The 19,225-nt window shown below is 36.3% G+C and overlaps 1 protein-coding gene across 3 annotated transcripts in view; it reads right to left on the bottom strand.

The window, feature by feature from the left end:
- ATRNL1 (attractin like 1) overlaps positions 1–19,225 on the bottom strand; it is a 1,209,934-nt gene that overhangs the window by 246,388 nt on the left and 944,321 nt on the right. The window contains exon 27 of one of the 3 annotated variants that reach the window (XM_027852050.1): positions 396–650. The exons of the other annotated variants lie outside the window; for them this stretch is intronic. Within the exon in view, the coding sequence (XP_027707851.1) occupies positions 642–650 (9 nt within the window). The 3' untranslated portion in view covers positions 396–641. Of the gene's footprint in view, positions 1–395; positions 651–19,225 lie in introns of those variants that run through there. 3 annotated transcript variants of the gene reach the window in all.

Here is a 19,225-nt window from a genome sequence, read left to right on the forward strand (position 1 = left end):
ACTGGCATAAAGCTGTTAGGGAGGTTCGGCAATGCTTGCCTATATTGCTAGCTGCCCTTGAGACAGGTTTTTGTTGTTCGCCATTCTCAAAGAGTAATGATCACAAACACGGACATGCACAACGTAGGCAGGTATGCTAACGAGTCTGCTGGGGATGGCTTCTAGATACCCAAGTGACAGTCCTCCGCTAAGAAGACAGAAAAAAAAATACATACATATACATACATATATATATTATGTATCTATATATATATATAGATACATAATATATATATATATATATATATATACCTATTAAAAAGTGGGGATTTTATCTTGTGAAGTAATTATTCCATTCAATGAAGGACAGACCTTATTATGGGCTCCTATCTAGTTGACCACAGCCATCACATCACTCTGTGTCAGTAAAAAAATGATGTCTTTTGGACTAAGTCATGATGTATTAGCACAGACAGGAAGCAGCTGTGACTCAAAGAATGATGCTATATTTGGTTCCCCATTCTTGAGGGCATGATATGAGAAGGTTTTAAGAAAACTATCAAGTCTGCCATAATTAAAAATCATGTCACGCGAAAGTTCACCGGGTGATGTGTCAGGAGATTCTGATTTTATTCCCAGTTTTGCCTCTGACTCAGCATGCTTCAGTTTCCCTGTGTGCAAAATGAAGATAAGTCAGATCACATCATTCTCCTACTCTTGTGTCTAGAACAAAATACAAATACCTCAGTATGGCATTTTGAAACCCTTCACAACCTGGCTCCAGGCCACTTTTCTAGACTAATTATAAACACACCTTTCACATACTCTCTACTATAGTCAACCTGGTTTACTTGCTGTTCCTTGACCCTGGCAATCCATCTCCCTCTTCCATCCTCTTGTACGGGTTGTCCCCCATGCCTGAAGCACTCTTTCCCCACCCCCATCTATTAGAATCCCTAGCTTCCATAATAGGGCAGATAGGTGGCATAGTGGATAGGGTGCCAGGCCTGGAGTCAAGAAGATTTGGGTTCAAATCCGGCCTCAAACACGTGCTAGCTGTGTGACCCTGGGCAAGTCACTTAACTCTGTCTCAATTTCCTCATCTGCAAAAGGAGCTGGAGAAGGAAATGACAAACCATTCTAATATTTTTGCCAAGAAAACCCCAAATGGGATCAGGAAGAGGCAGACACAACTAAAAGGACTGAATAACAACAAAGCTTTCATCAAGGATCGACTCATGTGCCAACTCCTATGGGTAGCTTTTCTGGATTTCCTTAATCATTAGTGCTCTTTACTTGCTTGACATACATGCCTATTGTGACTTTCCTCCAGCAGAATTTAAAGCTCTTGAGCTCGGGGATCATTTTTTGTTTTTGTTTTTTTATTCTTTGTACCCCCATCCTAAAATTTTGCTTTGCCCGTAGTGGTTGCTTAATAAATTTTTGCTGGATTGGGACAATCACACTTTCTCTCCAATCTTTACAAAGATATGATGGGGATAAAGGGGAGATAAAAATGGTTTTAATTATTTGAAAGAAAAGTAGGAAATGAATTCAAAAGAATTATAGTTGTACATATGCATATACATACATAGGCACATGTGTGTGAATATATATGTGTGTGTATGTGTGTGTACATATATATGTACACACACACACACACACACACACACACGCACACACACCTATATCTAAGGGGAACTTCACCATTATCAACAGCACCAGGAAGAGAAAGGGCAGGGATAGGAATTAGAATGGGAAACCACTATCAGCAATGGGCAACATAACAGGAAAAGGCTTCAGGCTGTGTTTGGCTTCCCCTCCTATGGAGGATAACTGTTCCTTATCAAAGTGAATACTAACTCCTACTGCTCATTAAGGCTGTCATTTTTTCCCCACAGTCTCATCTGCCTTATAATTGAAATTCGTATTTTCCCAGCATTATCTTAATGTTATTGCTAGCTCTAGAATGTCTTGTGAAGAGTGCCACATTAGAGTTAATTTGGCCCTACATCTTGGGTAATGGATACTGTCTGGCATATAATAAAAGGCAGATATCCATACTTGAACTGAAATGTGTCAAGGTTATGTTGCCAATTACTATAGTTTGATACAGACCCTAACAGAACTGGGAATCTTTTCTCAGGTTTGACTGATCACAAACTGCTTACAGTCTTTTTGTTAAGTTGGTAAAAGTGAATTCCCTAACAACTTGAAAAATATTTTTGACTCTTAATTAAAAGTGTTTATGCATGCCATTTAAGCTTCTCAGTTAGAAGCATGGTATTAGTAGTGCAATGGAGATTAAGAAAATGTTCCTAAGATTATATTCAGTATGACATTTTTTAAAAAAGATTCTATTTATGAAATGGATCAAATGGCCAGAATTATTAACAAGATAATATAAATGTAACTTCTATGGAGCATAAACTATTTCTTTCAATTTAATGTCTAATGCCTTTGATATTAGTCATGTTGCAAAAAAAATAGACTAAATATAAAACAAAAATAAAGAAATTTTTAAAAAGCATTCTTCATCTTGTATTCAGAGTTCATAATTTCAACATGATATTATTATATAATTTTTTTATATTTGATATATAATAAATGAATTTGTATACAAGGAATGGCAGCCAATAAAGTAAAATAAAAGTTTTAATTAATGAACTTTAAATATCCTTTAGGTGTGAATATTTCCCATTGTCTATTATAGAAAAGCTTGAAATAACATTTCCTGGATATATAACAGAAACATTAATAATACTAATATCAAACTGCATCTCCACATAGACCAAACAGTGCAGATGTAGTATTTAACTTATGACTAAGATTTTCGGGATGAAAACTTAACAGATTGGCTGGAGACTTCATTTCCACATGTTCTTTCCATAAATTATTTCAGAGCTAATAAAAAATATAAAGACTATGCAGTGGCAAATAAACTCATCCTTCTGCCATTATCTTCATTATATATATATTTTTTTATTCTAAGCCTGTACTCTGGCTATTCTTTGTACTTCCCTTGCCCTGGAACTGACTGTGCCTCTGGGACCCCAGTCTCTGATAGGTGAGCTTTCACCTTATCTTCTCCAGATTCAGGCTACCACGTCACTTCCCAGCACTTTCAAAACCATGCCACCACTCCCACTCCTCTAGCTCTCCTTCAAATATCTTAATTAAAAAGTAAGTTTCTCAAGGTCACAGACTGTACTTGATCACTTATTTTTTCCCCTCCAACTCTTAGCACAGTGGCTGGCACACAGTACATGCTTATTGAATTTTTTAAAATTAATTAATTCATCCGTTAATGCTTTTATCCATTCATACCTAATGAAATTTTACAGAGGACTAGAAAAATGTATATTGCATTTTGCCCAAATTTGTCCAAATCAGAGATGGTATGATTGTTCTACTTCACATCTTTGCATTTTTTTAAAAAAAGGAGTCCATTATTTGACTTTTTGTCTTCTTTCATTTTAGAGTTCATGTGTGCCAGGAATAATTATCTACGTGTATGTGTAGTCCATTTCATCCATGCTATTTGAAGATATGCCTGTCTATCTATGAAAAATTAGAAAAACTATGCCAATGTGTAGAAAATCTTTTAGCATCATTCAAATCCAAGTACAATATTCAGAAGCTTTGATAAGGGGTAAAGAGTAATGCAAAGGTCAAACCTCTGAGGTGAACTACTCAGAATAAAGAAAATTATGATTAAAAGGAACAAAGATTTTGAGAATTTTCCAGACAGAACTTTAAAAATAAACTTGGTCAAGGTCCACACAGTCACTTACATGAAAAAAACAAAACAAAACAAACTTTTGTGCTTTGTATCACAGAATCATGGAAATTGAGAGTTGGAGGGGATATCAGGGGCCATTTAACCCAATGTATGTCCATAAACCAAAAAGGAAACCCCGCTATAAATTGAAAATTGGTCATACAGCTTCTGCTAAATCTCATTTTTACACATACACAAGAGAAGACAAGGAGGAGAAACAAGGAGGAAAAAATGTGAAGAGGCAGAAGGATTTCTAACCCATGACAGAAGGTTGTAGAGGGAAAGAGAGGGAGGTGACAGGGATGTACTGGTAAATATTCAACAACTAGGCTCTCTGCAGGGAGGGGATAAACTTAGAGCTTGCCTAATAAGATCAGGGGTGAATCAAGGATATTTATTATTACCCCTATTATTCAATATAGAACTAGAAATGCTAGCTATACAAATAAGACAAGAAAAAGAAATTGAAGGAATAGAAATGGGCAATGAGGAAATAAAAGTATCACTTTTTAGATTATATGATGATATACTTAGAGAACTCTAGAGAATCAACTATAAAAAATTAGTTAAAACAATTAACAACTTCAGTAAATTGCAGGATAGAAAAGAAACCCAAAGAAATTAACAGCATTTCTACATACTATCAATAAAACCTAGCAGGAGGAGATAGAAAGAGAAATTCCATTTAAAATTACTGCTGATGATACAAAACACGTGGGAGTCTACTTGCTAAGACAAACCCAGGGATGACATGAACACAAATACAAAACACTTTTCACTCAAGTAAAGACACATTTAAAGAACTGGGGAAATATTAATTGCTTATCGATAGGCTGAGCCAATATAATAAAAATTACAATCAGACTTAAGCTAATTTACTTATTCAATGGCATATCAATCAAACTACTAGAGAATTATTTTACAAAACTGGAAAAAATAACCACAAATTTCATCTAGAATAACAAAATAGCAAGGCAACCAATGGAAAAAAGATGTGAAGGAGTCGACATAGCAGTTCCAGATTTCAAGCTATATTACAAAGAGGTAATCGTCAAAATAATCTGGTATCAGCTGAGAAATAGAGTGGTAGATCAGTGGAATGGATTGAGTACATAATACACAGTAGTAAATCACCATAGCAATCTAGTTTTTGATAAACCCAAAGACCCAAGATTTTGGGGTAAGACTCAACATTTGACAAAAAGCGCTGGGAAAACTGAATAGTATTTTGGCAGAAACCAGGCACAGACCAACATGTCACTCCATATACCAAAATAAGGTCAAAATGGATAAATGATTTAGACATAATGTTGATATTACAAGTAAATTAGAAGAACATGGAAAATTATACTTGTCAGGACCATGGTTAAGGCAAGAGTTTATGACTAGACAGGAGATAGAGAAGATCATGGAAGTAAAATAGATAATTTTGATTGCATAAAATTAAAAAGCTTTTGAAAAATAAAACTAAGGCAGCCAAAATTAGAAGGAAAACATGAAACAGGCAAAAAAAATTTACGGTAAATTCCTCTGATAAAAATCTCATTTTTTCAAATATGTAAGGAACTGAGCCAATTTTATAAAAAAAAAAAAGAGCTATTCCCAGTTGATAAATTTTAAGAAGGATTTTTCAAAAGAAATCAAGACTATCAATGAAAAAATGCTCTCAATCACTACTGATTAAAGAAATGCAAATTAAGACATTTCTAAGATACCACCTCACACCTGTCATATAGGCTAACATTACAAAAAATGAAAATGACAAATGCTAGAGGGGAATATGGGGAAAAAATGTGACACTAATGTACTATTTATTGGTAGAGTTGTGAACTAGTCCAACCATACCAGAGAACAATTTGAAACTATGCCTAAAGGATTACGAAACTGTACATATTCTTTGATTCAGCATTGCCACTACTAGATCTATATCCCAAAGAAATTAAAGAAGAAGAGAAATTACCTATTTGTACAAAAATCTCTTAATAGCTTTTTTGTGGTGGCAAAGAATTGGAAATCAAGGAGATGCTTATCAATTGAGGAATGGCTGAAAAAGGTGTTACATGATTGTGATTTAATACTATTGTGCTAGGGGCAGCTAGGTGACGCAGTGGATAGAGCTCCATCCTTGAAGTAAGGAGGACCTGAATTCAAAAATAGCCTGAGACACTTGATACTTACTAGATGTATGACCCTAGGTAAGTCACTTCACCCCATTGCCTCTCAAAAATAAAATATATATATATATATATATATACATAGATAGATATACATGTGAAGTTTATCCCCCAAAATGGGGAATTGGCATAAGCAAAGGCATGGGGGTGGCAGGGTCATACAAGAATAGTGGGTTCTCTTTGGATGGAACTTGGAGTAAAAGAGAAATGTAAGCTAATGTTCATTTGTGAAATATAAGATAAAATTGTAGAAAGCCATGAATATCAAATTAAGGAATTCATATTTTATTAATTAAGCATGGATGAGACAGTAAATTTCTTTTAATATTGAAGAAAAAATATCTAAGTAATGAATTATGAAGATTGCTTGGGTATCAGTTTGGAGAATGGATTGGATAGGAGCTTAAATCAGCTGCAGGAAGACCAATTAGGAAGCTACTACAATAGTCTACATAGGTGAGAAGAGATGAAGACCTACTGGTCATCAAGGATGTCCAAAGGGGAGGTAGAAAGGAGGTGGAAATTATAAAAATATTATAAGGTTAGAAACAATCTTTGTGATTGGTGCAATGTGTAGGATCAGGAGAAGGTTAGACCAAGCATAATTTCAAAATATAAGCTTGGGTGACAGGGCACCTTTATAGAAATAGAAAAGTTAAGAGAGACAGACTAGTTTATGAGAGAAGTTCAATTTTATGTGTATTGTATGTATAAGGAGTTCTGCTTTATTTATGTTGAGGTTGAAATACTGGTAGGATATCTAAATGGAAATCTTTGGTATGCATTTAGCAAAAGGGGATTGGTGCTCTGAGGCAAGTTTGGGGGTGAAAGTACCGATTTGTAACTCATCTAAATAAAAATGGTAGTATAAGTTTTGGAAGTGAATGAAATTACTAAGAGAAAGAGTATAAAGAGAAGAAAGATCCTTTGGGACACGCATGTTCAATGGGCAGGAATATTTCTCTAGGAAAAATATTAAGTCATTTGGAAGTATTTACTGGTCAATAGGATCACACCTATTGCTTTCTTTCTAAAATTTAGCACAGACATTTTCTTGCTTGTACTTTCCACTATCTGTAATTGAACATTTTAAGATGTATATTTGATGGCACAGCATTCTGCTACAGTCTTGAAGCTAGTTATTCCACTGAGGGATTTAACTTGATATGATTACAGCATATTTCCACTGGCCTGGAACAAATTACCATATTTTACATAATTATAACTTCAAATAGTGTGAGTTCAAATACATGTGACTACTTCACAGGTTTAGTTATCTGTATTAATGGGGACCTAGCTGACTAATGCATATTTAAAATTGAAGAATCATAAGTTCAATTAGTTAATGCTTTTCACATGACATGGAAGTCAAATGACACAAAACAGAAACTCCTAATTGATGACATAGAGGAGAACTATATACTGATGAACTATTCAAACACAAATGGTGTTCTAGCAGGACTGATTCTACATACCTCTAGGTAAATAATATGTACCATCTGAAAACCAACAAGGAAATAGGAAAATAACCCATTGGCTTTGGTTTCAGAGAATGTGGAGGCTAAATATTTGTTCATTATTAATTCATCAAATATTTCATAAGCTCCAACTATGGGCAAGGTACTATGTTAGAAACTAAAGGTGATACAAAAGTAATTGACCCAGCCCCTGCCTTCTTGGCACTTGCAATCTCGCTGAGGAGATAAGGCATGTAATATAGATAAGTATCATTTGTTGTTGTTTGTCTGTTTTTCAGTCATGTCTGACTTCAAGATCCCATTTTGGGTTTTATTGGCAGAGACACTGAAGTGGTTTGCCATTTCCTTCTCCAGCTCATTTTACAGATGAGGGAACTGAGGCAAACGGGGTAGAGTGACTTGCCCTGTGTCAAACAATTAGTGAGTGTTTGAGGCCAAATTTGGACTCCAGAAGATGAGTCTTTCTGATACTAAGCTCAGCACTCTATCTACTGTGCTATCTAGCTGCCCAGATAAGTATAATACTGATTAAAATCTGATGAATATAACAGAAGAATGTAAAGTATTATAAGATCAAGTAATGGAAGAATTACTTAGAAAGTATGTCAATATTCATTTTCATTATGTCGTTCATTATGTTGAAAACAGTCAAATCTTTTTTTTTTTTTTTTAGGCAATTGGGGTTAAGTGACTTGCCCAGGGTCATACAGCTAGTAAGTGTGAAGTGTTTAGTCTAAGGCCGGATTTGAACTCAGGTCCTCCTGACTTCAGGGCCGGTGCTCTATCCACTGGGCCACCTAGCTGCCCTGAAAACAGTCAAATCTTAAATGAGAATCCGAATGCCAAAATATCTGTTGGTAGTTCAGAAACTACTACTGTGGGGCACAGACTAGCATTTTTTTTGGCTGATGCAGACACAACCTGTCCACACTACTGAGTGTACCTTTTCCCAACTCAACAAATTATCTCTTATCTGAGGAGAAAAAAAAAAGAGATTTAGGGTGTGTCCACCTAGAGCTTGCAATGCTGTTGGCAAAAGCAGCTAATCTTTATTTATTACTTTCTAATAATGGGATGATTGTCTTACCTTACAAAGTCATTTGTACTTTCAAAGATGCTCTGTAAAGATAGCATTGTTTCAGCAGAGGAATGGACATGATCTTTAGCTTACCGCTGTCAATGGACAGCTAATATGGCTAAGGGTTATCAGGACATGAGTCTTTTCATGCAAATATTACTTGCTTTCTATTGAGAAGCTAGAGAAATGATAATAACCCACATTTTCTTCACTCACTCCATTTTAACATTTTCCATTATCTAAAGTTTTCAATTCAAATAGTTTAAGATAAAACTTTAAAATATATAAATTTACAATAATCAAGTGAGGACAAAAATCTATGTGTACATTTCTAATATGTAAAACTTTACTAAAGATATATGCATATATACACGTGTACACATACACATACATGCATATGTATCTTTAACTGTGCACTCGGTGAACTCTGCAATTATCTAATGAAATGAGACATTGGAAGAATTTTACTCATTACTTCTAGTAAACCTAGGACATTTACAATGTCATTTATTCTAAAATTTAGGCACAGGAATTTTCTTGTGCTTGAAAAGAATTAGATTTTGCATTCCAATTCCATTAATTTAGGAATAAGCACAGCACATTAATTTAATTAATAAGCTGCATTCATACCATACTAATGCATGAAACACCTTCCCTTAATCTAACCTAATTGGTCCAATCAAGCATGGTATTCCTTGGTGATTCTGTTCATTTTATAAACTCTACATTTCTGAGCAAGCTGTTGGAAAACCTTCTGTGCTAAATAGTCTTAGGGAGGCATGAAAGCCACTCTAATAATTCTAAATAAAAGCCAATTAGTATTCCAAGATTCAACAATTCAATTTGTTAATTCAGAACACATATTTTTCAGTAGGCATGTTGTATCTTGTTTCAAGCTCTAAAGATAATGTTATGTATAATACATTTAAAAATTGAGAAATTTTAATTTTCTAGAATACATATTACAATTCTGAGAGTTTTGATCATGTATTAAGAAATTCACTGTTTTTGAAAAAAAATACACAGCTTTTCTAAACAATGTTCTGTTGTAAAGGATGATGTAATATATTACCCATCTAGATTTAACAGATGAATGATCTTGAGCAAACTGAACCTCACTAAATGACTGTCTGGACTTGCACCCAAGTCCAAACACAGTTCTTTTCCCATTATATTACACTTATCTCCTTGTCTATAAAATCAAGGGTTTTCACTGGATTATGTTTAAGTATCTTTCTCACTCCAAAAGGGCTGCCATGTGAAAAATCAGGTTGGAAATTAAGTGCCCAGATAGATACTACTGCTGACCCAAACAATTTGCAGAGTTGGAAAAATTGGAGTGTGGTTATGACATTATGGCCCTTGCAACTCTGTAGCTTCGTATTTCCAGAATGATGGGGAATGTTTATAATTTAGGGTTTGGGGCATCCAAAAATATGGATAATATGAACTCTGAGATGTTGGTCACTCATTTATAAAATCAAGCCATGTGAAAATACCACAGTCAGATGTTTAAAAATAACCAAATTTACCTTAAATTTAAATTCATTATTAGATATATTAAGATGTATGAAAAGTGTACTATCACGATGCTAAAATTTTTAAGGTTATAAAAATTCTCTGAGATACATCAATCATTGAGGATATAAGTTCTGGAAATTAGAATGAGGCAGCATGGCACATTGAAAAGACAATTGGATTTGGACTCAGAACACCTGGGTTTGAATCTGTTTTGCTACTTAATCCTTTTGTGACCTTGGGCAAGTCATATGATTTCTCCTAGCCTCATCTCCTTATATGTATAATGAAGACAGGCCTAGATGTTATCAAATGTCCCTTCCAGCTCTAAATCTTTGATCCCATTATCCTATGTGATGGCAGTTGTTTGATTAAAGCCACTGTATCTATGGAGAAAAATGTGATTTCCCTGTGGGCCCCCTATAAAGTTAGAAAAACCTCAAATTAATATCCCCAATGTATTTATTTTGTCAAACATTTATCAATTACATTTAATCTGATTCGGACTGCCCTCCAGTCCAGGAGTTTGACACTGCTGGTACAGTAGATAGAGTAATGGCCTTACAGTTAGGAAGATCTGGATCCTGACCCACACAGACTGTATGATCCCTGGCAAGTAAACTCTCAGTTCTTTATGCCAGGGGCATCAGACTCAAATAGAAAGGGAGCCACTAAGCCAAACGTAAGGAAAACTATGAGACAGATGGACTAATTTTAAAAATGTAATACTATCTATGTTTTATTATATTTTTATTTTAAGTATTTCCCATACCTACACACATATATCCATATACAATCACACACTTATTTATTTATTTACTATTCCATTTTGTTTTGCTTTAAGTTCCAAATTGTGGTATTGCCAGCATGTGGCCTGTGGATCTCAGGTTCAACATCTTTGCTGTAGGCAGCTCTTTAAGAGTTCCCATCTACCTTGGAAGATGAAGTTTTCTTACCTGGGAACTGCCTATACTAACAAAAGCACAGGGCAGTACCTTTCCACAACCACAGTGTGATGGTATTAGGGCCCACGTAAGGTGAGCTAGTGCCTGAATGAGAACTTTTTAGGTAAAAAGAACAAAAACAACAAAAAAAGTCATTTATTCTTCCTCCCAAGTGCATGGCATAAGCAATCAGCAATTTGAGGGACATTGCTTGGAATAGCCACTAAAGACTGGAAACAAATCCCTGTGTTTTTTTTTTTTCCATTAGGCAGTTAGACCCAGTGATGAACTTACTAAATTGTGACATAATTGACTCATCAAAGCTGATGAAAAGAAAAGGAAAGACATTCCTTTAGCCCCTTTGCCTAGCTTCCAACTCATTGAAATTGGGGATTGTTTCCTTTTTGGTATTCATGTACCCAGCATCCCCAGCAACGTTTTACATACTGTAGGCTCTTTTAAACTCAATCGTTGATTGATTCCACTGCAACATGTCAGTTAGGAGATATGAATAACCTTAGCTCTTTAATAATAGAAGCTTTGCCAAGCCAAGCCAAGCCAAGCCAAGTTCATAAGCATTCATGAAGTACCTACTAAGAGTAAAGCATTGTGCTAAATACTGGGTATACAAAAACAAAAAAATGAAAAAATTGTTTCTTTATCTAGGAAGTTTCTATTCTTCTGGGGGAGAGGTCGCAACATGTGAACAGAAAAGAATATACATGATATTTTGAGGAAGGCACAACTAATAAGTAAGTGGATCAAGAAAAGCTTCCCTTAGGAATCTTATAGCACATGAATTGAACTTTCAAGGAAGTTTGGGATTCCTAAAGTTAAAAGTGAGGAAAGAGAAAGCCTGTGGGAAGACCCAAAGGATGGGGACAGAGTGTGGAATTCAAGGAAGAGCAAATAGGCCAGTATGAGTAGAACTTAAGAAGATATGAAGGTTTTTAATGTGGTATAAGTCAGAAAAGGCAGGTGGGAGCCAGGATATGAAGGTTTCAGTGCCAAGCTGGGGAGTTTGTATTTTATCCTAAAGGCAACAGGGAACCAGTGAAGTTTTTTGAGCAAGGTAATAGCATGTTTTGAGAGCTTTAGGAAGATTATTTTAGTGGTTGTATGGAGAATGGATTAAAGAGGGGAGAGACTGGAAGCTGCTAGGCTTACTATGAGACATGTGCAATAGCCCCGATGGAAGGTGAGAAGCACATGACCTAAGGTCATGGCAATGGGAATGGATAGAAGAGATTAGAGGTATAATATGGTGGTGGTAGAACTCATAAAGCTTGAGTATTTGGGGGTGGAGCCAAGATGGTGGAGTAAAAGCAATGACTTACTTGAGCTCTCCCCCAAATCCCTTCAAATACCTGTAAAATTGTCTCTAAACAAATTCTAAAGCAGCAGAACCTACAAAAAGACTGAGCGAAACAAATTTCCAGCCCAAGACAACCTGGATGGTTGATTGGAAAGGTATATCACACCTGGCAGGGAGAGGAACGCAGTTTGACGTGGGTGTGCAGGTCACAGAGAACCTGGAGCAGGCCTCAGAGGACTGAATAACCAGCAGCTGTGGCAGTTTCCAGACTTCTCAACCCACAAATGCCAAAGACAACTTAGAAGGTCAGTGGGAAAAGTCTGTTTCTGTGGTGGTGAGAAAGAAGCGCAGGGTCACAGCCCCATTCCCTGAGCTCGGCCCCGGGGCAGCAGCTGTCTCCTGAGCTTCTGGCTCACAGACTGAGGGGAAATCAAGTGACTGATCAAAGGGGGATTGCAGGGATCTCTCTGCTAGTGCAGGATTCTCTTGCTTTGCCTGTGTTTGGATCTGGGTCACAGTTCTGGGTAGTGGTCCTGGGGAGAGGAGGAGTGCTGGCATGGTGGAGCTTGTAGTGGCTATGGAGAGAGAATCCTCTTCATAGTTCCAAGACAGAAAAGAGTGCTTGTGGTCACTCATAGACCAGAGCACGGGCAAGAAAAGGAGTAAACACCTTGCCCTTGATCATAGTACCTTGGAAGAACTGAAAATTTACAAGTCCCTACAAGTATGTCTGAAAACAGCTGCACAAAACCCCTGAAGCTTAGGACAGTACATTCTCCACACTGGAAGCAGACTCTTACCTTAACAAAGAGTTTATAACTCAAGTAATTGGCTGAGATGATGAGCAAGCAGAGCAAAAAGAGTCAGACCATAGAATCTTACTTTGGTGACAAAGAAGGTTAAAACATACAACCAAAAGAAGACAACAAAGTCAAAGCTCCTACATCCAAAGCCTCCAAGAAAAAATATGAATTGGTCCCAGGGCATGGAAGAGCTCAAAAAGGATTTTGAGAAGCAAGTAAGAGAAGTAGAGGAAAAGCTGAGAGTGATGCAAGAAAATCATGAAAAACAAGTCAACAGCTTCCTAAAGGAGACCCAAAAAAATACTGAAGAAAAGAACACCTTAAAAAATAGCCTAACCCAAATAGCAAAAGAGGTCCAAAAAGCCAATGCGGAGAAGAATGCCTTCAAAAGCAAAATTGGCCAAATGGAAAAGGAAGTCCAAAAGCTTACTGAAGAAAATACTTCCTTAAAAATTAAAATGGAGCTATTGGAAGCTAGTGACTTTATGAGAAATCAAGACTCTGTAAAATGAATTCAAAAGAATGAAAGAATAAAAAACAATGTGAAATATCTCATTGGAAAAACAACTGACCTGGAAAATAGATCCGGGAGAGATAATTTAAAAATTATTGGACTATCTGGACATCATCTTTCAAGAAATTATCAAGGAAAGCTACCCTGATAGTTTAGAACCAGAGGGCAAAATAGAAATGGAAAGAAGCCACCAATCACTTCCTGAAAGATATCCCCAAAAGAAAACTCCTAGGAATATTGTAGCCAAATTCCAGAGTTCCCAGGCCAAGGAGAAAATATTGCAAGCAGTCAGAAAGAAACAATTCAAGTACTGTGGAAACACAATCAGGATAACACAAGATTTAGCAGCTTCTACATTAAGGGACCAGAGGGGATAGGATTACAACCAAGAATCACCTACTCAGCAAAACTGAGCATAATCCTTCAAGGGAAAAAATGGATTTTCAGTGAAACAGAGGACTTTCAAGCATTCTTGATGAAAAGACCAAAGCTGAATAGAAAATTTGACTTTCAGATACAAGACTCAGGAGAAACATGAAGAGGTAAACAGGAAAGAGAAATCATAAGAGACTTATTAAGGTTGAACTGTTTACATTCTTCATGGAAAGATGATATTCGTAACTCATGAGACCTTTGTCAGTATTAGGGTAGTTGGGGGGAAGAGATTATATGTATGTATGTGTATATATATATATATATATATATATATATATATATATATATATATGGATAGAGAGATAGATAGATAGAAAGAAAGAAAGATAGATAGAGGGTACAGGGTGAGTTGAAGATGGAGGGTGATATCTGGAAAATAAAATTAAGGGGTGAGAGAGGATTATACAGAGAGAAGAGGAAAGGGAGAGGTAGAATGGGGTAAATTATCTCAAATAAAACAGACAAGAAAAGGCTTTTACAGTAGAGGGGAAACAGGGGAAGGTGAGAGGGAATGAGTGAGTCTTATTCTCGTCGGATTTGGTTTAAGGAGAGAATGACATTCACACTCAATTGGGTATGTAAATCTATGTTACCCTACAGGAAAATAGTGGGTGAAGGGGACAAGAGAGCAGGAGGATGATAGAGGGGAGGGCAGATTGGGAGTAATCAGAAGTAAATACTTCTAAGGAGGACAGGGTCAAAAGAGAGAATAGAATAAATGGGGGATAGGATAGGATGAAGAGAAATATACTTAGTTTTTCACAACATGACTACTATCAAAGTGTTTTGCATGACTACACATGTATGACCTGTATCAAGTTGCTTACCTTCTCAATGAAGGTGAATGGGGAGGGAGGAAGGGAGAAAATTTGTAACCCAAAGTTTTAAAAACAAAAGTTAAAAAAAAATTGTTTTCACATGCAACTTGGAAATAAGATATATGGGAAATGGGGTATAGAAATCTATCCTGCCCTACAGGAAAATTGAAGGGGAAGAGGATAAGAGAAGGGGGGTGGAGAGATAGAAGGGAGGGCAGATTAGGAGAAGAGGTATTCAGAATGCATGCCATCTTGGGGTGGGGGGGAGGGACGAGATGGGGCAAAAATTTGGAACTCAAAATCTTGTGGAAGTGAATATTGAAAACTAAAAATAAATAAATTAATTTAAAAAAGACCTCATAAAGTTTGACAACTGACTAGATTTTGGTGGGGGAGAAGAAGGATAAGGTAAGAGTTGAGGAAGCATCTGTCTTTCTGGACCTGAATGACTAAAAGGTTGATGGTGTCTTTGATAGAAAGTGAAAAATTTGGAGGAAAAATTATTTTGGGGATGTTTGGGGTAGAGGGAAATGGGTTCTGTTTTTACCCTATAAAATTTGAGGTGCCTAAGGGACATACAATTGGACATTCCAAAAGGTGGTACAGAACCAGAGTTCTAGGAAAAACTAGTCCTAGGTATTTAGATATTCAGTAGTACCATACATTTTAAAAGTCTGGACTGTAGCTTTTAATCAATCCAGCCTCCATTTTTAGATCCCTCCTCTCCCCACAATTGTTGTAGTTACTCATTGAAATTATGGTACATAGAGTACAGTATATTCTTTTTGGTATTCTACATCTAACACCCTGAAAACTCATTTACTACCTGCTGTCCACAAACATACAAGCCTACACAGATACACACACACACAAAACAAAGAAACAACCAACAACAAAACTGAACTTGGAGTCAGAAGACCTGAATCAACATTCTCTGGGTCTCAGTTATCTCATTTATAAAAATGAGAGAGTTGGACTAAGTGAGCCTTGAGGTAATTTCCCAGATTTAAATATATAGTTCTGTGATCTTAGAAGCTAATTTTGCGACAGTTTGGGATTTTCATCCTGCGCAACAAGTACTTGTACTGCCTGGCCTCACTGCTCTCCATCCCAACCAGAGAGAGATGGCTCTAAATTGAGAGAACAGAGACAAAAAGGAGGTTCTATGATTACAGATTACCACCCCCTCACCCTTGTTTATCCTTCCCCGCCTCACCTCCAAATACTTTTATTTCTCATCTCGGTCTAAGCTAAACCTTTATTTATTAAACATTAAAAAGACTTGAATTTAAGAATACTTCAAAGGAGCAAGCTGTGTCAATTGACAACAATTTTTTTAAAATCATAAAGTAAAGAAAATAGAGATAGGATTAAAAATTTTTATTTCAAAATAAGAGTAGAATATTGGCTTGTAAGTAATTGTATTTGAAGTGTGTTTGCACAGATAAGAGAAAGAGTATATTTATTACTAAAGATATTTCCTTATAGTCATTTATTTAGGAATCACATTTTGCACACTTTTCTGTCACACATTTATTGCAAACAGGTGTCTTTTTTTTTTGTTTTTGCAAATGAAGCTTCCATCTAAATAAAAAGTGAATCAATTGAGGGTCCTGTTCCTGTTACTGTTGAGGATGTTTCTTAGTCCATGTCAAAATCTGAAATCATCCATGATTCTCCATCCTTTGTTCTTTTGAATTTCTATAGTATTTCTCTCTGTCCCAAGTATCATTTGGCACTTAGTCATAAACTGTCACTCCTACAGTTAGTTGGCTTTTCAGTAACAAATATTTTACATACTCACTTAGAGTGTGAGCTCTTTGAGGGCAGGACAATGTCTTCTACTTCTTGTAGCCCTTTTAATTTCAGCTCAGGGCTTTATGTATAACAGATACATAATCAATATTTGTCTGAATAACTCCCAAGGTCAAGTCGGTATGAATGTTCATTTGATCTACAATGTTATGCTAGGGTAGGGATTTTTCACTTAGGGCGTATAAACCATAATACATACATACATACACACATACATACACACATTCATACATACGTATATATGCATACACATGTATATATGTATATGTACACATATACATATATACACTTTTGACAACTGTATTTCAATATAATTGGCTTTCTTTGTAATCCTATGTATTTGATTTTCTGTATTTTAAAGCATTATTTTCAGAAGGGGTTCATAGGTTTTACCTGACTTCCAAAGGTGTCCTTTGGAACCGAAAATTCCACCAAAAAGGTTGAGAATCCCTGATGTAGTATCCTGTAGATGAAGTCTTTATTCTTACAAACAACCAAAATAGAACTTTGTATTGTTATTTCAAAAATTAAAAAAAAAAGAAGGAAACCTAGAAAAAGGCAACATTGGTTAAATAGCTGGTTTAGTCATAAGAACTATTAGTCCAAGAAGATGATGAACTAGAAATGAAATGAGAGAACTGAGGTCGTAGCCAATAGCAAACCCCAGTGCATGCTGTTCTGGGAACCGAGCCCATAATGCTCTTAGCATGAGAGCTGTTGGTTTCTCTCTCTGGCAAAGATATTAACAGTCTGTCTGTCACCTTGGGAGAGAGGTTTCTTATAAAAACAGCCCAGGTTGAACTGTCCTAATATACTAGGCAATTGATCTCAATGTGATATAAAAATTACTGCTGTTGGGAACACCAAGGAAAAGGGGGGAATACAAATGAGAAGCTTTTCTGGTCTGTGGATGGGGGATGCATTATTCATTGGCACCTCCTCTTGATCAGCCTCCTTCCTACCCTAAGATATTTCCCTGCACCTAAAGTTTCTAAACGAATGAAAAAAACAAAAACAAAAACAAAACGAAAAAAAAAAACAAGGAATTAGGAATCAGATGAGGACGGGAATGGGTATGGTGATCAATCGATCAAGTATTTATTTAGTACCTACTTTGTGTTACGCAAATCCCTACTCTTAGATTTTGAGCTGGAAGGGCCCTCACAGGTCATTCAGTCCAAACCCTTCATTTTACAGATAAGGAAACTGAGGCCTAGAGAAATGAAAAGACTCATCCAAGGTCACACATGGAGTAAGTAGCAGAGCAGGGATTCAAACTTCTGTCCAATACAGGTTCAGGGCTTTTTCCATTGCATCATGCTGTCACTAAAAAGGTTTAAAATGAAAACGCCGGTAAAAAAGATTTTTTTTAAAATTGTCTTTGGGAGATAGAAGGGAGGGAGAGAGAGGTGAAACAACATGAAATGCTAATAGGATATGAGTACAGTTTCCTTTTGGATAAAATAAAATATGCTGCAATTGCAGCTTTTAGAATTGCTCATTATATGAGTTAAATTAAATTTCCAAATAAATCCTGTTTAAACTAGGTTAGTTTCAAAAGCAAGTTAGGGTACTTTATTAGGATGGGAAAATTGTAAAAGTGACTTTTAAGATGAACTTCAAATATAAAAATGACAGAAAGCTCATGTGCTGAGTTTATTGCAGTTGAGTAAATCACTCTGATTTCTTTATGGCAATTTACGATATAGTGACAACTACTGGCATTGTCTAAGATACTAAGGCATAGCCAATAACTTTCCCATTGAAAGTCCTTGCTGAACACCTACAATCACCAAGGACTGTTTGAATGCTTCAATCAAAAAGCACTACAGGAACTTTAATTGACTACTGCCTAGCAACAACAAAACGACAACAACATTCCTAGAGGCATCGTTAAACCTGAGGGTTGTAGTCAATTTTAACTGGTCTGAATGGAATACATCTCGGGCTCTTGAAAACAGGGTACACAAAATGACTTCTCTATTTCAGCATGGCATCATGTGTGTATGAACACAGTAGTGGCAAAAGCCTGTAATAGTTAGGAGGCCTTAGTGCCATGAAAGGCAGTGTAGTATAATGTGGAGGGAGCTGGATTTGGAAACAGAGGAACTGGGTTCAGATCAAGGGTCTGATCCTGCCTATGTGACCTTGGGAAAAATCACATAACCTTTCTGGGCCTCACTTAAATCATTTATAAGATGAAGAGGTGAGACTTCATGATTTCAAGATTCCCTTCATGTCTTCATGTTCTAAATATAAGATTCTAGGCCAGGCTCTCTTACTAACTCTGCTGTCTTGAGCAAGTAGTTTTTACTCATCTGTGCTTTTTGTTTCCCAATCTACCAAACAAAGATGATAAAATCCAATCTACTTGACTCACAGAGTCTGATGGGCAGATCACAAGAGATGACAAAAGTGCCTAGAAAGCAATCACCTCCACACAGATGTCTCCCCAAACTCAGTTTTGGCCTTGTTCTGACTCCCAAGCTCCAGACCCTGCTTTCTAACTGCCGAACATCTTTCTTCACATGACTTTCCTGCCAGAAATCTCAGTTTCAACATATCCAAAACTT

The sequence above is a fragment of the Vombatus ursinus genome, unplaced genomic scaffold (genome assembly GCF_900497805.2).
Source record: "Vombatus ursinus unplaced genomic scaffold, bare-nosed wombat genome assembly UNPS02009205.1, whole genome shotgun sequence".
Taxonomy (NCBI): Eukaryota; Metazoa; Chordata; class Mammalia; order Diprotodontia; family Vombatidae; genus Vombatus; species Vombatus ursinus.